This window comes from Barbatula barbatula, assembly GCF_947034865.1.
Source record: "Barbatula barbatula genome assembly, chromosome: 12".
Lineage (NCBI taxonomy): Eukaryota > Metazoa > Chordata > Actinopteri > Cypriniformes > Nemacheilidae > Barbatula > Barbatula barbatula.
In genome coordinates this window covers 6,426,901-6,449,713 of record NC_136775.1, presented here as the reverse complement: position 1 = coordinate 6,449,713, position 22,813 = coordinate 6,426,901, and the positions used below count along the sequence as shown (strand labels likewise).

General features: G+C 43.7%; 1 protein-coding gene across 1 annotated transcript; it reads left to right on the top strand.

The window, feature by feature from the left end:
* On the top strand, positions 1 to 21,735 carry plekho1b (pleckstrin homology domain containing, family O member 1b). The gene is made up of 6 exons (XM_079469285.1): positions 1 to 367; positions 1,221 to 1,367; positions 6,702 to 6,842; positions 8,659 to 8,763; positions 11,877 to 11,978; positions 17,996 to 21,735. The coding sequence occupies exons 1-6, from the start codon at positions 341 to 343 to the stop codon at positions 18,677 to 18,679; spliced, it is 1,206 nt and encodes a 401-aa protein (XP_079325411.1). The 5' UTR covers positions 1 to 340; the 3' UTR covers positions 18,680 to 21,735.
* Positions 21,736 to 22,813: the final 1,078 nt, after the last annotated feature.

The following is a 22,813-nucleotide window of genomic DNA, read 5'->3' as shown; positions in this document are numbered from 1 at the left end:
GATGGAGCTGTGGGGGACAAAGAGAGGGACCACACAGCTGCAAGTTCCTCAAGCTCAGTTTACTCCACGAGCGCTTAACCCCGTGCGACACGATGCCGTCAGCATCGACTCTCCTGCTGCTCTAGGAAGCAGATATCTCAGATCATCGCGATCTAAAGGCGTGTCCGTCGGACGATATTCTGCGTGGATCTGGAGGACAGTGAATGAAGTACGTAGACAGGAGGAGGCGTAGGCTCAAGCAACATCGTGGTTTTACGTGTAACGTTGCAGGATTTTGTTACGTTGTTGCGAAAACAAAGGATCTGGATTCGCCGGAGAGTCGTAAAGCTGGTTTATAGCCATGAAAAAGAACAATTCAACCAAGCGGGTAAGACATCGAGTCTGTTGTCAACGTGGAGTCTTTCAACAGCGGCATCGCGCGCACTTTAAGCACTATTTATACTTCCTTAACAATACATTTCAGAAAGTGCATGGCGTTGTATGTTTCATTTGAGATATAATGTAAACCTGCGATATTTTATATAAAGTTGAGCCTTCAAGAAACATGATCGTGGTTTTATTACAGTCAAAGCATTTGTCTTGTATTTCTGCACTATTAAATATTCATTCAATATGGTTCCTGTAGTAAGATAATGGTAAAATTGAAATATTACTGCATTACTTCAAAATATAGTTATATTGTGGTTACTCTAGTATGGTTGATAAGAGATTTAGTTGCATGCTCCTCAGCGTGTTTACTCAAATATTATTCCTATATAGACCATATTGGCATTTATTGTTAGCATTTATTTATTTTCTGACGTTATTTGTTATGGTTTATTAGTCATTATTATTTATTTGTCTTATAAGAATGCTCTGCATATCGCGCAGGAACTAAATAATAGGCTATAATGACATTTTTATTTGTTCATAAGTTATGAAAATTACTCGTGGGTGTGTAGTGTGAGAAGTAAGCGCCAGGAATGTGATACGATCTACATAACAAAGACATGATCTTCAAGAAAGCACCCCCTTTCTGTCTCATTGGCCTTTTCTCAAACCCCAATGAGCTGCCTTCCTAGACAACACATTTGGGCGTGATAGGCCTATGTTTGGCAAGAAGTGCTATCTAGGTAGGCCTTTCCCTAGGCCTTGAGACAGAGCCCGTGGGACACCCCACTTGGATCCTAGGGATTCCAAATCTCAATGCTGTGTCTCTGATTTCATCTTTGTAAACGCAGGGCCCTCAGGACGCCAATCAACAGCCCGCGCAGCCCGACAAAACCGGCTGGATTCGCAAGTTCTGTGGCAGAGGGATTTTCAGGGAAATTTGGAAAAACAGATTTGCCGTGCTGAAAGGAGACCAACTTTACATTTCTGAAAAAGAGGTTAGTCTACTTAAACCTATATATTCTTTTCTTTTTTTGGGGGATATTGTCATTATTTGATTGATAAGATATTACACTTAATTCACAAATTTCCAATTTGATTAACGTCAAACCATTTCACAGTCAGTGGTGAACTGATTTGGCCTTTCATTGTTTATACAGTATCTCATGATCAGTATTGTATCAATCATCATTCTGGCTACATATTAGTCAAGATCAAGACATCTTGGTGTATAGTGGCAGAATTTTCATATTTGGGTGAACTATTCCTTTAATAGCCTGCCCTGCTGCGTTGAGGCTTACTGTGGTCTTAGTGCCTTACACCTTTATCCAATTGGAGACATAGTTCTCGGATTAGAGCTGGACATGATGGAACACCAGGGCTCAGATGAACACGACAATATTGTAAACAAACGGTCATTACTAAGTCCACAGTGAAACACACAATGTCAACATTTGAGTGATATTGTGCCTTCCCTACGGTGTTCCCCTCATTTTTGGACAATTCCTTTTTTTTGACGAGGTTTAAGAAGTTTCAGAATGTACTATGTAACACGAACAAGGACTCTTTACGTACAACCTCAGTGTTTGTCTTCACTGTGACTGATTTACTGCAGTGTGGGTGTATAGGAGAAGCAGGATTGCGTTTGAGTCATGATCAGGCACAAGACCGTTTGCTGCGCTCAGCATCCGATCAAACAATGCAGAGGAAGCATATGGGCCCTGGCTCGCAGCTCAGAAGGAGGATTGACCCTTTTAGTGCTTAACAGACCGAGGTTTCATCATGCTGGTGTCTAGATGTTTGCCTCCAGCTGTCTAGACAGACAACAGTTTTAATGATCCAGCAGTGTCGTTGCTACAGATAAACAGTAGAACGATCCTCATTTATGCGGTAAACATATTCCAGGAGTTAAACGTCTTTCTTCTTTTTTATCTGATAGACTTCCATCTATATATTATATCCAAAACATATATTCAAAAATATACAGTGATAACATTTTAGCGTATTTTTAACACGGTAAAACGTATAAAATGATGGTTTTGCAGTAGGCAGTAACTATGGTATTGTGGTGCTTACCATGGTAATTTCTTTTACACATTTTGGATTTTTTTTATATGTGATTATAATTTGACATTTGGACATATGGACATTTTACGGTATCAACTTAAAGAAAAGCAGATATCATGTGATTGTTGTCCGGTGTCCCGGTCTGGTCAGGGGATCAGATTCCTTGGAACTGATGTGGCAGATGTATGGAGTGTACACAGACGTGTGGGAGTGCTTTTCCCCATGAACTGTAATTTAAATCTTCTCTATTGCACATTTACATTCCTCTCTCTTCCAATTGCTGCAGGATGTCAGTCTCTGTGTAATGTAACTTACTCACACTTAGCAAAGTAATACTGTAAATAAAAGTCGCCCTCTTTCCCCTAAATGGCATCAGAACTTTAGCATGAAAGGAGAAGAGAGCGAGAATCTGCCTCTTCTGTCTTGTGTCTTCAGTCTTAATAAAGAAGTTGTGGTCTAATCTATTTGCAAACTTTCTTGTATTTATCTTCTGCTTTTTGCAGTCATGTGTCTGTTGCTAATGTGGGTGTTATGGTCTTAATTTGTTTGTCCTTTGTCCTCTTTGCTTCCCTAAAATTAAAAAGGCAACATCGGCATCAGAGTTTGTCTACTATACTTTATTGCTGACTCTCTGCGTTCCTGTTTTCTGTCCCTTCAGGCTGATAACTATTGTTGATCTATAACAATCACATTTTCAAGTGAGAATACTCCCGTTGAAAGCTCTCAATCATGGTACTGATGACATTGTTTGTGAGGATGTTTGCAGTGGAATAAAATAGACAGTCAAGTATATGAGTAAGTTCATGCATTTCATTTATCGCACGGCAATTGAATTCCCATACATATGTATTGCATTTCCTAATAAAAGAGCTGCGGATGTGAGTACTATCGAGGGCCAGATGGCAGATGGTTTGAATTATTCTAGCTGTGTGAATCTGTGTTAATAGAAACGTAATGGAATGCTGAGATCATGCAATGCAATAGTAAAGGTTAGGATGGAGACCCCATTGCACACTCGAACCAATCCATGATGCGGTGTCCAGTTGCATTATCATAAGCAGAAATTAAATCACAAAATGACTGAATCGTTGGGTCCTGGTATGAGTCTCACTCACTTTCTCTAAAAAAAAAAGATTTGTGTTGTCATGCCATCTACAGTCATGAACTATTTCTGGCTTCTTTAGGGATTTTTTAGGGAAGTTTCACAAGAAATCTTGGTCAACCTGTCAGATGCCTATTACTAATATGAAATTGCAAGTTGCACGGAATTTAAGGGGAAAAGTCGATCCAGAAATTCTGACATAATTTATTCACCCTCATGTTGTTCAAAACTAGTATATTACTTTTACTTCTGTGGAACACAAAAGAGGATATTCTGAGAAATTTCTCATTTACTTTGTGTATATACAATGGAAATTAATAGGGACCAATTAATAGGGACCTGGTTACTACATTTCTTCTAAATATAGATTTTTGTGTTCTGCAGAAGAAGGAAACCACATTTAATGAATACATTTAATACAATAATGAGACCGGAGAGACGAGCCCCCATTTAGTCTTGAGGCTGTACATACATCAGACCCGATCAGGTCCTGTGGTTCTGTCTATTTTACATTAATATAATAACCAGTTAAGCAATGAATGTCAGAGAGGAAACAACTGTTTACTGTTATCTGTTTGTACGAGGTGATGTGAGCTCATCAGACCTTTATGTGAAGCAGTTCTGCTTCCTTCTCCTGCCCTTTCTGTTCCTCTATCAGACTGAACAAACAGACCACATTCAGCCAAGCCAGATCCATCCTACAGCTCTCGTATCATAAAGCACCATTGACCTCATATCCACCCCGTTGAATTTTTAACGTGTGGGCCGAGGGGACAGATTCCCTGCCGTATTCATTTCAGATTTCTCTTTTGGGTATTTGGCTTCTCTAATACACCCTGAAATGTTTTGTGACCTTCATTGACATTTATGAACGCTTAGACTGTTTAATGGGGAAAGTAAACATAAAATTGAATGGCTAAATGTGATTTAGGCAGGACTTGACTGGCCCTTTGAATGACAGTGAAACATGAAACGAGTCTCTGAATGATCCACCTGGCCTCACACTGAAACTGAATGAATAAAGAGACCTTAACAGAAAAGTCTCCGTAATACAGTTGATTTGTTGCATGTCCCTTTTTGAATAAACATCGGAAGCAGTGCAGAGCAAATGCAATACAAAAAGGCAACTACTACTAGCCTACAGTGCAAAAAGAGAAATTTCACTTGAGAAAATATATTACAATTGACCTTCGGATTGTAAAATGAAACAAGTGGCATGTTAATGCACTTTGAAAGGAAGTCTAGTCCGTTTAAAAGGATAAGCTCATATTTTTGTTATAGCAATTAACCTTTGTATGTGCAAAAATGTAATTTCAGCCACAAAATTGTAAAAATCAGACTGTTAGATTGCTATTCTGTGCATAACTATACAAGTTAGGCCATGCATTACAAATATAAATCACAGTACCTTTTACAGTATGCATGAAGGGTTATGTCAGATTATTCTTGTGCAGAAGTCTATGACCTGAGTTAAACAATTGGATATAATAATGCAAAAGCAATGACTCTACTAAGCAAAACGTTCAAGTCTTAAGCAAACTTTCCCCCTATGACTTCCATTGTAAGTGCATCACTGAAGTCAACATGACTTGGTTGTTTTCAATCTGTAGCTAAATTATTTTCCGTGGTACTGACAGCATTCCACAGATGCAGTGTTACGTTTTTTTTCTAAAAACGTAGAAAATGTAACATCACACACACAAACAAAAATATTGTTTACGATTCCAGACAGCGTTGGTATAAAACAGAGAGCATCGTGATTACAGAGCACATATCAGACATGTCAGACTGTGCCATTATTTCTGCACTACACTATTTTTACTTAGTTTTTCTGCTTGGAAAGGAAACAGTTTTCCGACTGATTTCAATGCTATTCTTAGCGTTTAATGTTTTGCGGAAGAATGATTATTTTAAAAGCGTAATGGACAACACATTAAATATAGATGAGTCTCTTTATTTGCAGTTACAAAGGTCAGCAGTTTCATAAGCCCTTGTCAATTCAGTTTTAAAGAGGCAATTACAATAGTCGTAAATTCTCTTTAAAAGTCCAAATAGAGCGTGAAAACATGTTTGTGTGGTCTATTTTTCTGTTTGTAAACTGTGCGTCTTATTAGATTCATATACAATCACCAAATTTGTAAACTAGAAAAATACTTTAAAATGAAATGAATAGTCTGTATGAGAATCCAGTTGCTGAATTTGTCCATTCGCTTAATTTCATGGGCAGTTTTTCATAAGGATCTCGGATTACAGATGTGCACCCGCTAATTTAGGTGTCAGATACGTCAGCGATCATTTTACAGATAATGATAGTGAAACAAAAAGCCTTTAGATCGCTTCAAATAAATGCTTTAATAAATGCATCACATCTTTTTTTAATCATCATACCTCATAGTATCTTCATCGACTGCAGAGTACATTAGTAGTCAGAATAGCAAGCTTCAGTATGCTTTCAAATGTCTGACATAGACTTCAGGCTGTGTCCTATCTATCCCCTAATGAAAAAAAAGGATTTCAGGATCAGATTGCCAGTTAATTGCTGTCTTTGTGCTACTGGAACAGTAGATGTACTATTTGTAAGGCCATTCCCCCCATTCACACCCATAGTGCAGTGCGTGTGATGCCCATACTCTTATGTACTGCGCTGTAGACCGGCTCTAGTAAAACACACAACCAGCTGTGGCCTTGCGTGCATGCAGACAGTTTTTTGTCTTTGGTGCAGTGTTAATGGAAATTGATCGTGGCCTAATGAGACCCTTTGGCAGGTGATGGCAAATCAGACCACGTTGTTCCATTTTAATCTGGGCTAAAAGGTTCTGTTATTGTCTGACCCTAGTTCTTTGTGTTTTTTAACCATGTTTGACATCGGTCCCACATCCCGATTTTCAGCAATATCATTGGCCACTTTGACTCAACGGCAGGTACTGAAGTGCCGATTTCTGCGGGTTTGACAAAAATGGCAAAAATAAAGTCTGCTGTGTCCCAAGCAAGTGTGACACGAGTTTGCAGACTCTGCTTTGGGCTTCTCAATACCGATCATAGTAAACAAAGCATTAATTTGACCCGACTTTTCGGAGACCATCATAGATGTGTAGAAAATTAAACCGAGCATTCTGTGCACAGTTTACCCATTCAAAAAATAAACCTCTGCTTTCTTTCTCAGGTAAAAGATGAAAAGAAAATCCAGGAAGTGGTGGACCTCACTGACTACGAGAGGTCTGAGGAACTCCGCAAAGCCAAGAGCAGAAGCAAAAAGAACCACAGCAAGTTCACGCTCCTGCGTTCACGGCAGCCAGGAAACACGGTCAGTTTCTACAGGAAGTGAGTTTTTACAGCAGTGGATAAAGCATAAAGGGATAGGTCAACTAAAAAGGACATTTATTTTATTATTGACTTACTTTCATGTCATTTCAAACCTTTATGACTTCCCTTGTTCTGCAGAACACAAAATACATTTTGAGGAATGTTGGTAACTTCCATTGACATCCATTGTATGGACAGAAAAACAACCGAGACATTTCTCAAAAGTTCCACTGAACAAAGAGTCATAAACAGGTTTTGAAAAACATGGGGTGATTAATCAATGGCAGAATCTTTATTTTTGGGTGAACTATCCCCTTTAATGGGTTTGTGGCATACACCAGTACACTGCTGGTTGGTTAGTCAGTTTGCAGTTATACAATGAGACTGGATTACTTGTTGCACAACCCAAAAATCCATGCCTATTCATTTGGACACATTTGAGCAAAATGAGTGAATACATGTAGATTTTGGGGGAATTTTACATTATGGGATTGGGTGATTTACAGGACCATGGTTTTGTGTTCTGGACAATAAGCCACTAGTCAATAGCTTGCATGTCATCGGTCTGTGAGCTCATACTTGGACTGACCTCTTTAGTCATCCCATCCTGCTTAATTGGCTCTTAGTAAGAACGTCTCAGCTTAATGCCTTTCACTAGCACACCACAGGCGTCCATGAATATCCTTCATCCTGAAGACCAACACAAGCAGAACATAAGTGCAGTGTTTAGAATTGTTAAAATGGGTGTATTTTCATGTTAAAATACCTGCCTCGTAGCAACAAAGAAACTGACTTCTTACTTAAAGTAAGCTTTAGTAAAAGAAGCACATATCTAATAAAATACTTAAAACAAGATAAACATGCTGTAGTTTAATTATGTTTGTGCAACAACATTTTTAAGTATTTCAGTAGTATACTTACTTCATACTACATTTGTAGTGTAGTATAGTATAGCTGTCTCTTAAATGTAAAGCTCTGTGCAGGAAGTCAATATATGCACTTCTCTTTAAACACATTTTATCACTTATCAGCCTGCCCTAACCAGCGTGTTTATTTCTAGGGGATGTTTGAGCACTAGAAAAAACATTAGGGTAACGTCTGACCAATCCTTTAAAATCCAACATTGAGACTGAATTAATCCTCAGGACACAAACACGGTGGGCTTTAGGAAAATCCATCACCACCTCCCCCAAACACACCCCTCTAGTCTACACACATATGCACATGGATAAATACGTCCCCCCTGCTTACAACAGCTGTTGCACATACAGCTCAACAGAGGAACCACCTTATTCACTTCTCTTTCCGTTCAGTACCACCAATCCAACCAATCGTTGGTTCGATCGCTTAATAAAACCATTCTTGTCAAAATGTTCATGTTAAATCAAATGCATCAATTTGCAAGAATCACTTTATGAACAAATAACACAGATATACATACTGTATGCTTATATGTCATGCACGATGCTCAGTATGATTTCTTAGTACTACAAGAAGCATAGAGGTGATGTAAACGAAGGGGATATGACATCAAAAGTCTCATTCACACAGCTGCACCAGTGCAACAGAAGGGTGGTGGTCATCACAGATTCAGCAGACGCTGTTAGAAAGACCAGCGTTGTTGTTGCCTAATATGGTGCTTTCTGCCTCATGCTGTTGCTACATTAGCTGTCCATAGACAGAGCAGTATGGCCAACCTGCTCATTTACGCTTGCCTCATTACACGCGTTGTCACCAGTGTTCAAAATAACACTAGTCGAACATTAAACTGTAATATTCAGGCACTGTATTAAAAATCTCTCACCCCGTACATGCAGGTCCCAAATCTAGTATTTCTGGCTGTCAGTCCAGAGGAGAAGGAATCATGGATCAATGCTTTAAATGGAGCGATCACCAGGGCCAAGAATCGCATATTGGATGAGGTAAGCAGGACATGCCCATCTATTTGCATATTAAATGTTTAACAATGATAATATTTGGGGGAAATGCAATTACTATTGCTTACAACGCACCCTCAGTATTCAACATTTCACCAACGATACCCAAAATTGTGTAGCTGGTTGAAGAGAGGACCAGTAAAAATTTGTATTGCCTGCCAGACAGTGTGGAAAAAATCTATAGAGACCAAAACATTTTCATAGGGAAGGGCTCTTTTCATTTAATCAGTATGCACCACCAGACAATCACTTAGAACACCATAGCAACCATCAAAACATACTAGTAACCACATAGAAAGATTCTAAACTAGGACTTCAGAAGTACACAAAGTACTGTCACAATACGTAGTTTCAGTCGCAGAGATTGGCAACGGCATAGCAACACCTAGGCAACCACCCTAAACACTTAAGCATGGTGTTGGTGAGTTATGCACAAGCCGACACGCTTTGTTTCCAACAAAGATTATAAAAGCCATTGGCAAACCCTTGGAGAAGCCACTTTTATTAAAAGTTTTAATCACACAGACGTCTGCCTTCTTGTTCCCTGATCTTTTCCCAGTTTGTTTACAAAGGTATTTGCTCATTTTAAGAGCAGGTCTATAATCACGCTCGGCACACAGTGGGAGAAAATGAATCACTCCCCCAAAAATAGACTAGATAGTCCTGTCTCTCAAATAGTTATATCTCCACCATTTTATATAGGCCTATGTCCACGCTTCAGCTTTCTTTAAATCAACATGTGACGTGTGGAACGGATCGCAGCATGGGACTGAACACACAAATGTATAGACCTACTATAGTTAAAAAACTTAGACCTTTATACGTATAATAAATGTAACCCTGGATCACAAAACCAGTAGCATGGATACATTTTTAGTAAAAGCCAAAAATACATTGTGTAGGTCAAAATTATCGATTTTTCTTTTATGCCCCAAATCCTTAGGATATTAAGTAAAGATCAAGATATTTCGTAAAGTTCCTACCGTAAATATACAAAATCTTTATTTTTGTGAGTGGAGGGCCTTCTACCGTGACAAAGATAGACCCATAAGACTGGTTATGTACATTGTCACAACAAATAAATAAATAAATATTAAGTGAGTTGTAAATATGACATTCATGCACACAAAAAACTCTTTTTGTGGGGTGTGTCAAACCTTTGTGCATGCATTGTTATTTGCGCATTGATGTGCACACATTTAGATTTGAACAGGCAAACAAGTTGGCTAAAACCATGACTTCTTATACAAGAGAATCATTTATATAAATAAGAGTGTGCGTCTGTGTTCTCCCTTTTAAACCTGTTGACAGGCCTGCTTTAATTATTACATAACCCCATGTATTTTGCACTGCAGTGTTGAGTCTAACATTTTTGGCTTCAAACAGGCGAGGAGGCTTTTATCAGGCAGATAGACAGCAGTGTGAGATGGGTAACAGGAAGTATAGCACAGGAAACAGCTCAGACAAAGTTATTAGCTAGGGCACCATTTATTTGAAATGAGAGGTTGAACAGTCACAGAATTTTAAGCAAATGCAATTTCATAAAACTGATGGATGATAGAGAAGTACAAGAAGCGTTTGAGAGCTTAGCGTGGGGGTGGTTACCAGGGTCCGCCAGCATTTGCTTTATTTATTGCGCGGGAGGCACGCTATAAATATTGTTTATAGCCACATTTTCCATGCATCCACTAAAAATTGTAGATTAGAAGATGTTTTTTCTTCAGGTTTAGGGATCAATATTGGGTTGTTTAAATGAAAGAAATACTTATTCTTTTTTGTTTCTGTTGGGTTGGTTTTGCTAATTTTTGTATGTCAAAGTTCTGAATAACCGATGCCAAGCACCAATGCATGATGCAAGTGTGAGAAATGTGTAGGCAGGCTAAGTAGCTTGGCACTGATAAAATATGCATTCAGTAGATACAAGCAACACCAATATCTTCGCACATGCACAAATATACTGGATTTTCTGGCACAAAATGTGAGTTGTGTGCCTGTCTGCAAAATTTGTTGCCATTATGCTTAGTGAAAGTTGCCAAGGGTTTACTAGAGGGTTTTGGATGGTTGTTAAGGGGTTGTTAACTTGTTTTATTCTGAGAACGAACACATAACCCTTTGTGTAACAAGTGACGCTTGTCTAAGGAAATACCACAAAAAAAAGATGTGTGTGAAAAGACATTTATGAAATCAAGTATTAGTATTTAGTATATAGACTTTTACATGTAAACAATACTGGTCCAGAAACACTTCCTGGTTTAGTTTACACAACCAACAGAACATTTAGAACTGAATACAAATTTTAAACCAACAAATTTAGGAATTAATTATACAGTATATGTGAATCAAAAGAATAATAAAATAAAAAATGGATACAGGAAGTGCTCCTGGAACGCTGTTGTTTACATCTGGCAAAATAGTCTATATGTATTAAATTAAGTTTGTTAAATGATCTACAAACATTTGGATGGAGTTTGTAATAAACAAATGCTATCTTATTCCATAAATCCCAGCCAGTCACACTGTAAAATAAGCTATAAACTCCTGGCCCAACACAAGCCATCACAGAATCAACAGTCTTGAACATTACAGTTTACAGCATAAGCTTGCTTGTAAACAACAGGCTTTGTTGACTGGCTTTATTTTCTGTGTAACACATTTTCACCACACACTTTTCCAATCTACTCTTGTGTGTCCTCATACAACACAAGCAAACAGGGGCAAACTGGGAAGTAAATTCGGCCCTGGAATATTCGCTCCACCAGCAACTCTGTCAACGGAAGAGGGTGGACGGGGGTTGGATTGTTGTATGTAACACGTGCATTGAATGTCCGACTCGCTAATGGCTTTACGTTGCATTCGCGTTTATAATATGTCCGCGAGACCGCACCTGATCACGGCCGTAGGCCGCCAGTGGGACGGCCATTCTGGACTTTGACATAATGTCCTACAGGTCAATCCGCCCCTGCATACAAATAATAAATTGACTAATCAATACAACCGCACCTCCTCCTTCTTCCCATGATGCCACAGGCTGGTGTGAAACATGCAGCCGGTGATATTCAGTTTGGCTTTATTTCACCACTCTCTGTCTGACCCCATAGGTGACTGTGGAAGACGACAGCTTGCTGGCCCATCCAACGCGTGACAGGGCTAAGATCCCCCACAATCGCCGCCTGCCCACCCGAGGACACCTCATGGCTGTGGTAAGCGGTCCAATTTTTTTCAGTGCTAAAATATTGTTACGCAATACACCAACAATATAAAAACATTGGTAAAAAATGAAAAACTGTCAGACACCAAACAGGACGAGGACCACAAATGCGTCACGTTCAAACGTTTATTTAAGGGTTAGGGGTTAAGGGGGTTTCAGGGGTTCCGGGGGGGGTACAGGAGTTCCAAGAGTCTGCGTGTGTGTGTTCCCCCAGTAGCCGAACAGCGATGGCAGGAGCTGGATGATCCGGGAAGTCCTGGGGGAAACACACACACAACAGCAATTGAAACGAAGCAGCAGTACAGACAAGGACTAGGCGGTATTCGTAGAAGAGGGATGGAAGGCAGGTCAAGATTACCGGGGCTGGAGAACACAGAAGTAGTTGAGCGGGTCCGGGATCACAGGCAAAGAGTCAGAGGCGTTTTCCAAAACAGGCAGGTAACGGGTGCTGGTTGCAGACGATCTGACAAATGTGGACTGAAAAGCAAGGCTTTAAATACAGGGCATGATGAGTGGTGAATGCAGTGCAGCTGGTAGGTAAACGAGGGTGAGGCAGAGCAGAGCAGGAACAGGTGGAGGTCATCAGACTTCAATCAGCATGTGTTACCAGGCAGAGAGACAGCTCATGACAGAACCCCCCCCCTAAGGGACGGCCCCAGAAGTCCCCAAGAGTGACACCATGTCGGGAGGGCGGAGGGGAGCCGGTGGAGGGCTAGAATTCCTCCGAGCGGACCGAGTGAACCTCCTCATCTCGGAGGGAGCTGGAGGGTCGTGGACAGAAGACGGGACAGGTACCGAGACAGGGTCAGGCACAGGACAGGAAGCCGGGCGGGCAGGACGGTTAGGGACCCCTCTGGGGCGGCCCCTACGGATTGCAGGTTGATCAGGATGCAGACGGTGGAAGTCGGCGATGAGGGTCCGGTCCACAATCCGACTGGCTGGCACCCAGGTTCTCTCCTCAGGTCCATAGCCCTCCCAGTCGACGAGATACTGGAGGCCCCTACCTCGCCGTCTGGACCGAAGCAGGCGTCGAACGGTGTACACCAGCCCACCGTCAACGAGGCGAGGAGGAGGAGGAGGAAGCGACACGGGGACCAGCGGGCTTTCATGCGTCGGCTTGACTTTCGAAACATGGAAAGTAGGGTGCACTCTCATGGAGGTTGGCAACTGGAGCCGGACTGCGGTTGGGCTGATGACCCTCTGGATAGGGAACGGGCCGAGGAATCGAGGTGCCAGTTTACGCGACTCCACCCGCAGTGGGAGATCCTTGGCTGACAGCCACACCTTCTGGCCAACACGGTAGGCGGGTGCCGGCGATCTTCGGCGGTTAGCCCCAGTGGCATAGCTGACAGCTGACTTGAGTAGCGTGGCACGAGCTTGTGACCAGGTACGACGGCAACGGCGGGCATAGGCGAGGGCAGACGGGCAGGACACATCTCCTTCCTGGCTGGGGAACAGGGGGGGCTGGTAGCCATACACACACTGGAAAGGTGACATACCAGTGGCAGAGCAGGTGAGGGAGTTGTGAGCATACTCTATCCACATCAGTTGTTGTGCCCAAGCCTGGGGTTTGCGAGAAACCATGCACCGCAGCGCCTTCTCCAGCTCTTGGTTTGCCCGCTCGGATTGACCATTGGACTGGGGGTGGAACCCAGAGGTGAGACTCACTGTGGCCCCTAGAAGACGGCAGAACTCCTTCCAGAATGTAGAGGTGAATTGCGGACCTCGGTCAGAGACAACATCCCTGGGCAGCCCGTGTAGACGAAAGACATGATCAAGAACAGCCTGGGCAGTCTCTCTGGCAGATGGCAGTTTAGGGAGGGGAATGAAGTGTGCCATCTTGCTGAACCGGTCAACCACAGTGAGAATGACCGTCATCCCACCTGATGGTGGGAGGCCAGTTACAAAGTCCAAGGAGACGTGGGACCAGGGTCGTGTGGGCACAGGCAAGGGCTGGAGTAGACCAGCAGGGGGCCGAGTGGAGGACTTGTTCTGATTGCAGGTGGGGCAGGCACGGACGAATTCTCGGACATCCCTTCTCAAAGAAGACCACCAGAAGCGCTGGGCAAGGAGATGGCAGGTGCGGGCGGAGCCCGGGTGGCAGGCAAGGCGGGAGTTGTGTCCCCACTGTATGACCCGGGACCTCAAATTCTCTGGGACGAAGAGACGACCGTCTGGGCATGCACTAGGACTGGGGTGGTCACGGAGGGCCTCTTGAATTTCCTCCTCGATATCCCAGGTCAGGGCAGCTACAACGCAGGGATCGGGCAGAATTGATGCAGGTTCCTGGGAAGGGGCGTCATCCTTATGAAACTGACGGGAGAGAGCGTCCGGCTTGGTGTTCCGAGAACCTGGGCGGTATGACAGGGTGAAGTTGAATCTGGTGAAAAACAAGGCCCAGCGGGACTGTCTGGGGTTAAGACGTTTGGCATTGCGGATGTATTCAAGGTTTTTGTGATCGGTCCAGACCAGGAACGGAACGGTGGACCCCTCCAGCCAGTGACGCCACTCCTCCAGGGCAAGCTTGACAGCCAACAGCTCACGGTTTCCAACATCATAATTGCGCTCTGCAGTTGAAAGCCGGCGAGAGAAAAATGCACAGGGGTGCAACTTGTTGTCCTCCTCTGCCCGTTGAGAGAGTATGGCCCCGACTCCCACGTCCGAGGCATCCACCTCGACAACGAACTGCCGGTCTGAATCCGGCATCTGGAGGATGGGGGCAGTGGTGAACCGGGCCTTGAGGGTATGAAAGGCTGTGTTGGCCTCTGGGGTCCAGAAAAAGGGGTGTTTGATGCTGGTCAGAGCTGTGAGGGGAGCGGCGACGGAGCTGTAGTTCCGGATGAATTTCCGGTAGAAATTGGCAAAACCGAGGAATTGCTGCAACTTCTTCCTATTCCCCGGAACTGGCCAGGAGGTAACTGCCGAGACCTTTGCAGGGTCCATCTGGATATTGCCTTCAGCGACGATGTATCCCAGGAATGACACAGTCTGAGCATGGAACTCGCATTTCTCCGCTTTGACATAAAGAGAATTCTCCAGGAGCCGTCGAAGAACCAGCTGGACATGACAGGTGTGTTCGGACAGAGTTCTGGAGAAAATTAAAATGTCGTCCAGGTACACGAAGACGAATTTATTCAGCATGTCCCGCAGCACATCATTCACCAGTGCCTGGAATACCGCTGGGGCGTTGGTGAGGCCAAATGGCATTACCAGGTACTCATAATGGCCGGTGTGGGTGTTGAATGCAGTCTTCCACTCGTCACCCTCCCTTACTCGGACTAGGTGGTAAGCATTTCTAAGGTCCAGTTTGGTGAAAATAGTGGATCCCTGGAGCAACTCAAAAGCAGAGGTGAGTAAAGGCAGAGGATACCTGTTCTTCACTGTGACGTCATTCAGACCTCGATAATCAATGCAGGGGCGAAGAGACCCATCTTTCTTTCCCACAAAGAAGAACCCGGCACCAGCAGGAGAGGAAGACGGGCGGATGAGTCCAGCTGCCAGGGAGTCCCTGATGTAATCCTCCATAGTTTTTCTTTCAGGAGGGGATAGTGAGTAGAGGTGACCTTTGGGTGGAGCAGTCCCAGGGAGGAGATCAATGGCACAGTCGTACGGACGGTGTGGGGGCAGAGATGTGGCTTTGGTCTTGTTGAACACCTCTCGGAGGCCATGGTAACATTCAGGGACATTAGAAATGTCGGGGGCAGTGCTGGGGGGTACTGAGCCGGGGGGCAGCGAGGCAGCACGCAAACAGGTCAGGTGGCAGGCATTTCCCCACTCTTTCACAGTTCCGGAGGCCCAATCGAGGTGAGGATTGTGAAGACGGAGCCAAGGGTAGCCCAGGATTAGGGGTTGGCCTGGAGAGCTGAGCAGGTGGAAGCGGATGATCTCTCTGTGGTTTCCTGACACCATCATAGAGATGGGGGCTGTGATGCTGGTAACTGTGCCAATTACGTGACCGTCCAGGGCCCGGGCTGGAACAGGAGTGGACAAGCGATGGCTTTCCAAGCCCAGCTGACGAGCAAGTCCTGTGTCAATAATGTTTGCTTCTGCGCCAGAGTCCACCAGGGCTGCCAGGGTGTGGGTGGAATCAGACAGGTGAAGACAGACTTGGATGAGGGGTTTACGGCTGATGGAGGGCTGAATGTTCATTGAGCTCATCCGGATTCCTCCTACATCTGGTGAGCTCTGGCTTTTGCTGGACAGGTGGCGACTCGATGACCATCACCACCACAGTACAGGCACAAGTTGGAGGTGATGCGTCGCTGGCGCTCTGCAGGGGTTAGGGAGGCGCGGCCGATCTCCATCGGTTCAGGCTGATCCGGCTGGCTAGACGGTGTGGCAGGTGCGGACAGAAGGGCAGTTGGGACACTCCGTGTGCTGGTGGATGGACTCTGGCGCCCTCTCTCACGGCGGCGGGCCTGGATCCTGCGGTCGATGCGGACAGCCAGAGCAATGGCTTCATCAAGAGTGGGGGGTTGATCATGGGAAACCAGCTCGTCCTTTATGTAGTCCGCCAGGCTGTGGAGGAAGGCATCCACCAATGCTTCCATGTTCCAGGAGCTCCGACTTGCCACAGTTCGAAAGTCAATGGAGTAATCCGCAACAGTCCTTCTGCCTTGGCGAATACTCATCAGGGTCCGAGATGCCTCTGCTGTTGTGGATTCCAAATCGAATACCTTGAGCATCTCCTCTGCGAATAGGTTGAAGGTTGCACATGCTGGAGTCTGGCGCTCGAACTCCGCCGTTCCCCAGAGTTGAGCTCGGCCCGTCAGGTGAGTGATCACGTAACCGACCCTCGCCCCTTCAGTGGCAAAAGTCCTGGGTTGCAGGGTAAACTGGACACGGCAGCTCGTCAGGAACGCCCGTACCTGGGTTGGGTCGCCGCTGAACCGCTCTGGATTGCCGATCCTGGGTTCTGGGGCTCCGGCAGCCACGGCAGCAGTGGACTGGGCAGGAGACTCGGGTGCTGGGCCAGTGAGCAGGCTGGCTGGGGCTGGGCCGGTGGGACCAGGCAGAGGAGAAAGGTTGGTGAGAAGTTGAATGATCATTGCAAGTTGTTGCTGTTGCTGCTGGAACTGCTGACGCTGTTGGTAGCCGGCTTGAAGTAGGGAGGCAATGTCAGTAGTGTTGCGGTTTACCTCTCTCTCTGTCTCTTCCAGGCGTTGCATGGCGGTGGGTGATTCTGGTTCGTTGGTTTCCATGCTGGTTCGACCGTGCGCTGGGTCCATGTTTGGTCAGATCGTACTGTCAGACACCAAACAGGACGAGGACCACAAATGCGTCACGTTCAAACGTTTATTTAAGGGTTAGGGGTTAAGGGGGTTTCAGGGGTTCCGGGGGGGGTACAGGAGTTCCAAGAGTCTGCGTGTGTGTGTTCCCCCAGTAGCCGAACAGCGATGGCAGGAGCTGGATGATCCGGGAAGTCCTGGGGGAAACACACACACAACAGCAATTGAAACGAAGCAGCAGTACAGACAAGGACTAGGCGGTATTCGTAGAAGAGGGATGGAAGGCAGGTCAAGATTACCGGGGCTGGAGAACACAGAAGTAGTTGAGCGGGTCCGGGATCACAGGCAAAGAGTCAGAGGCGTTTTCCAAAACAGGCAGGTAACGGGTGCTGGTTGCAGACGATCTGACAAATGTGGACTGAAAAGCAAGGCTTTAAATACAGGGCATGATGAGTGGTGAATGCAGTGCAGCTGGTAGGTAAACGAGGGTGAGGCAGAGCAGAGCAGGAACAGGTGGAGGTCATCAGACTTCAATCAGCATGTGTTACCAGGCAGAGAGACAGCTCATGACAAAAAACAATGTTTGTAAAATATATAAGTTACAAAAATGTAAATAAAATAAAAATATATAGAATATATATAGGATATTCAAATATCTAGATAAAGTGACTGAGCAAAGTTTGATCATAAAAATGACATTTCATGTTGCTTGTGTCACCAAATCTTTGTTAAACATAAATATAATAAAACATTTATTGTGTGTTATTTTTATTATTTATAGGCTTCTACCACTAACTCGGATGGCATGCTAACCCTTGACCTCATACAGGAAGAAGACGTCACCACAGAAGAGCCAGACACTTGTAAGGAGCACCCCGATCAATCCGAGTCTCAACACACCCCAAATTCTCAGTGCTCGACCGCTGATACTTCAAGGCTCTCTGTCAGTCAGGAGACCCCTGGGAAATCCCAAAGTCTCCCTCGTAAGAGTGAGAGCTCATGGCACTGGTCAGAGTCACAGACGCCACAGCTGCGCAAAAAAAACTCGGAGAAAAACCGCTGCGCATCCATGGACGAGATCCTGACGCATTCAGAGACGCGGGCCATCCCTCACTGCTCAAATTCGGCTCCCGTACAGCCCATCAGTCAGCTTCAGGACCTCATCACCCAGAAGCTGGAGAGAACTCAAGTGCTGCTGACGGAAGCACGGACGCAGGGCAAGGGGAAGTGCTCGCCAACTGGGAAGAACTCAAGCCCAGACGGCCAGAGGAAGGAGGCGGAGCGCCTGCTGGAGGAGGCGGCCTCCACCTGGGGTCAGGCGCGTGACGTTCTGGAGGAAGTGAAGGAGCTTCGAGCTCTTTACAAGCAACTTGATTCGGCCTCTTCAATGGCACCCAGTCCGTCACAGAATGGCAAACTAAACGGCCCTCAACAGGGAAACCACAGGAAAAGCATGATGTCTTAACAGGAACGCAGACCGTAAAACTGAACGTTCTCCAAACACAATACGTCTTTTTCAATGGACTCTTCCTGCTTTGTTATTGCTGAAATGAACAATATGAATAATATTGTTAATAATGAATACCATGAGCTATACAGTACATGTTTGTATGTATGAATTGTAAAAGAGCAAATCTAGTTTCTTCCACTCCCTTAATATCAGCTTCAGTCAAGCAGAAACAAAAGGCCCTGGTGGTTTTCCAAACACAAGCAGTTATCACAGCGTGGAGTCACCGAGGGGCCCATCAGGGTAAAACAGGGTGAGAAAGACCAGACGGTGATGATGCTATTCTAGCCTGTGTGATGGCCAGCCTATCACAATGTGAATGTTTCAGAATACACTGGATGACCTTCAAAGCGGTCTATTTTTCTCCCTGGGTCTTTTTTTGCTACAATAATTCCAAGCACACTTTCCTCTGCTGTTGATGCAAATCAAGCTTGTAATAAGATGCAATCAGGGCGTGGTCCAACGCATTTGGCGATGCCTCTTTGTTTGGACGGCAAAGCTCTGCGTCCCATCAGATGGGGTGTAACTGTGAACAAAGCCATGTGTAACCTGTATGAACATGAATACGTGTGACGTCTGGTGCCAGTGTTGCTGCGGAAAGCGATGAGAGACACAGCTGCCATTGATGAGACTCCATGCGATGGCTGGAAGCATCTAGCTGCAAGGAAACGATTCATAATAATAATTACACATTTGCACTATGGAGAATGCTGTAAAACGAGAGTGACACTGGCAAGCTATCTTTTCAAACCTAAGAGGCAGAACAGACAATCTACTGTAGGTAGGGAAATATGGGTTGTGTAGCTCGAAGTCTTTACACCTAAGTGGTATTTTCATGAAGATCTTACAAAATACAAAAGCTGCCTTATTGTCAAAAGGGCACATGCAAATTGCATTTCAAACTCTCGAAGACTCTCCTTGCGAATTTACTTTTCAAAACAAGTTGCCTGGGCCTCAAGAAATGCTGGCAGAGATGCTTTTTTAGCAGAACTTTATTTTGCTTGTGCTTTGCTGCACGTTTGTCTTTGGGAAACTATGCAAGATTGCATGGGTGAATCTCATGAAACCTGTCAGGACGTGCCATATTTCACCTAAAGGAAACGTATTTTGATTTAAAAAAATTGAAGGTCCAATGTCTTCAGAGGTGTATAAATAACTTACATAATGAAGTGTTATGTTTTTATTACCTTAGAATGAGCTATTTTCTATCTACATACACTCTTACATGTAATTTGCCATATTTCTACAGTAGCTCTAAACAGACAAATTGCTCCACAGAGCGCGTTTCGTAAATACGTTATCTCCTTCAGCAAAGAAGCATAAACGTGACCACTTCTTAGATCTGTGTCAGCCACCGTAGTGCCTCGAAAGGGAGGGGTGGCGGTGGAGTGAGCCGTTGGTTGCAATGCGCAACCTCTCCACTAGATGCTGCTAAATTTCATACTCTGGACCTCTAAAGGCTAATAGGGATAGAATTTAGTTTTTTACAATAATGTAAAAAACTATTTGATGTTGTGTTAAAATCTTATTTTTTTACAAAAAATATTATTTTTTATTTTTGGGTGGTGAAATATGAACAGTTTTCATGAGATTCACCTGCATACGAGTTTGAAATTATCCCCAGGTATTAGGATTGCCTGGCAGTGTGCAGCATGGTATTGATTTTTATGACCAAAGGGTACGTCTTGCCAGTACACCAGACCTTGTTTTACAGTTTGTAGCTTAAATAATGTGTTTGCACAATTAAATGGATACAGGTCATCCTGTTCTGTCATTAAGACTTGATTATAAACAGTGTTATATTTTTTGTACATTTTATTGTAAAGTGCTTTTTTGTAGAGTGACGAGAAGAGTTTTTGCTTTTAAAATGTTTAACTCCGAAAACCACTTCTGAAACAACCAGACATTCCTCACTTCTGGAATATAAAAAATGTCAGAATCATGGAAACGTCATGTACAAAGCACAAAGCCTACGGCAGTCCTTAAACTTAAAAAAATACAGGTAAATGATTTACATGTTTCAAAATATCTTAGGCTTCATATTATCGCCTGCACACGGATGCCAAAGGTTTTCTGTATCTCACACGCTCTCATCCCTAATGTCGTGTGATCTTTTCATGCTTATTCAGATGAATTGTCATGATGTGATATTTTAACATTGCCAGCAGAAGGTGAATCTCATTACCCGAGCATCTGTCAGGTAGTGGCATTCATCATTCAGACCGGCCGTGATCAGCAGGGGTCATATTAGATTACATCAAAACCAATTCTGTCCCACAGGTCCCATCACGCAGTACAACAGAAACACAGCCATATTACGCCTTTACTTTGACAGTCATTAAATCAGTCATTTATGACTTGTTTACTCTATGTTGACGTCAGAAATCATGTGACTGCTTAGATCTGATGTTTCCTAAATCCTATGTGGATCCATTTATGTATGCCATAAGATTGTTCCCATGATGTTGCTATTTTTCTGCACTTCGGCAGACCTTTGATAAAATGTGAATGTGAAAAGTGTCTCTGCTGTGTCATTGTGGCCAGACCAGTAGTTTTGCATTGGGAGTTTCGTTTTATATGTGGCTTAGCGAGTCATTCTATTCATACCGAAATAACACTGTTATTCAAAATGAAGTTTATTTTCAATGAGCTTTTTAAGGTCATTACATATCTTTTTTAATTGAAAAACCTAATATTTGGATAAAATTTCATAATAAAACATTCATACATTAATAATCTATTTGCTTAAAGGACTGGTAAAATCTGGAGGTCAGGTTGCTTAGGACCGGCTCATCTCTTAGTAATACTTTAGTCACAGCCACTTGTGCAATGAAACTGATCTTTTATTCCTGAGTTTTGGTTGTTCATATGATGCCTGCAATCTTTTTACTAGGCCAAAGTACCCATACGGTAAGAGAGAGTGTAATACATACATTTATTCAGCATACATGTAAAGTTAAAAGTTGGTCATCACTGGTACCATTTTAATAAAGCTGAATTCTGCAGCGTAATTAAAAAAATGTTTTATAAGTTATTGATGTTAAATATGTGAAAGTTATTGACAACAGTTTATATGTACATCTGTTAACTGCAGGAAAAGCAAAATATGTGCACCTAAAAGACCACATTGAAAGACAGCTGGTGTTGTGTGGGCCAAACCGCATGTGGCCTGAAACATAAGCAGTCAGACAGACAGGTGACAGCAGAAGCCACGTTGCTATGGCAGTATAGAAATGTTTAACCTAGTTAGGACTGTGTCAAGGTGTCATTGCATTCCCCACGTACACCAAACGAAGGCTGAGTCTGTCGCTCTGGGTTATTCCCCAGATATAATGTTTACACAGACAGATTCTCCATCTGATTTTAATATCGTACATTTGGCAGACTGCATTCAGGTGTCAGCGCTCACCACCACTGACAGAGGTTTATGGAGCTATTTCTGAGGACTGAACCCAGTTACATAAATTAAACATTATAGTTTGGTTCTAAATACAACAGATTTGATTTAAATAATGCCTGTTTAGTTTATACTGTGGTAACCAGAGTGTAATAAAGTTCAATAAAGGAAGGGAGGAGGCCAACATAAAACAAGCTTGTAATAAAAAAAACAACAATAAAATGAACTTAAAACTGCCAGCCATACAAACACACTAAAACACAACATAAAGTCCAGGCCTGGTCCTGTCTCGTCGTACACTCCTGTCGCTCGTCCTTTTATGCTCCCGGAGCTCCTCCGTGAGAGATGCGAGACCGGTGCAACGCGCAGCTGACACTCATTATCACTCGCGTCACCGGCCTCGGACTTTCCCTCCGCCTTGCTCGTTACACAGAGTTTATAACAAAATGCTATATTTACCAAATAATTGTCTGGTAACTTGACATTTGCCATGAAACTACAATAAGTGGCATGAATAAAAAAGACTGCATTTTACAACATTCACAATTTGTTTAGCTTGCTACTGTACTTGAGCTGTTAGGGGCCACACCTTTATATAACAACATTTATGCAAAGCGGAAACTGACAGTTGTGAATATGTGAATAACCCAATATTGCTGCCATGGAAGCTTTCATGCATACAGTAATTTTACGGT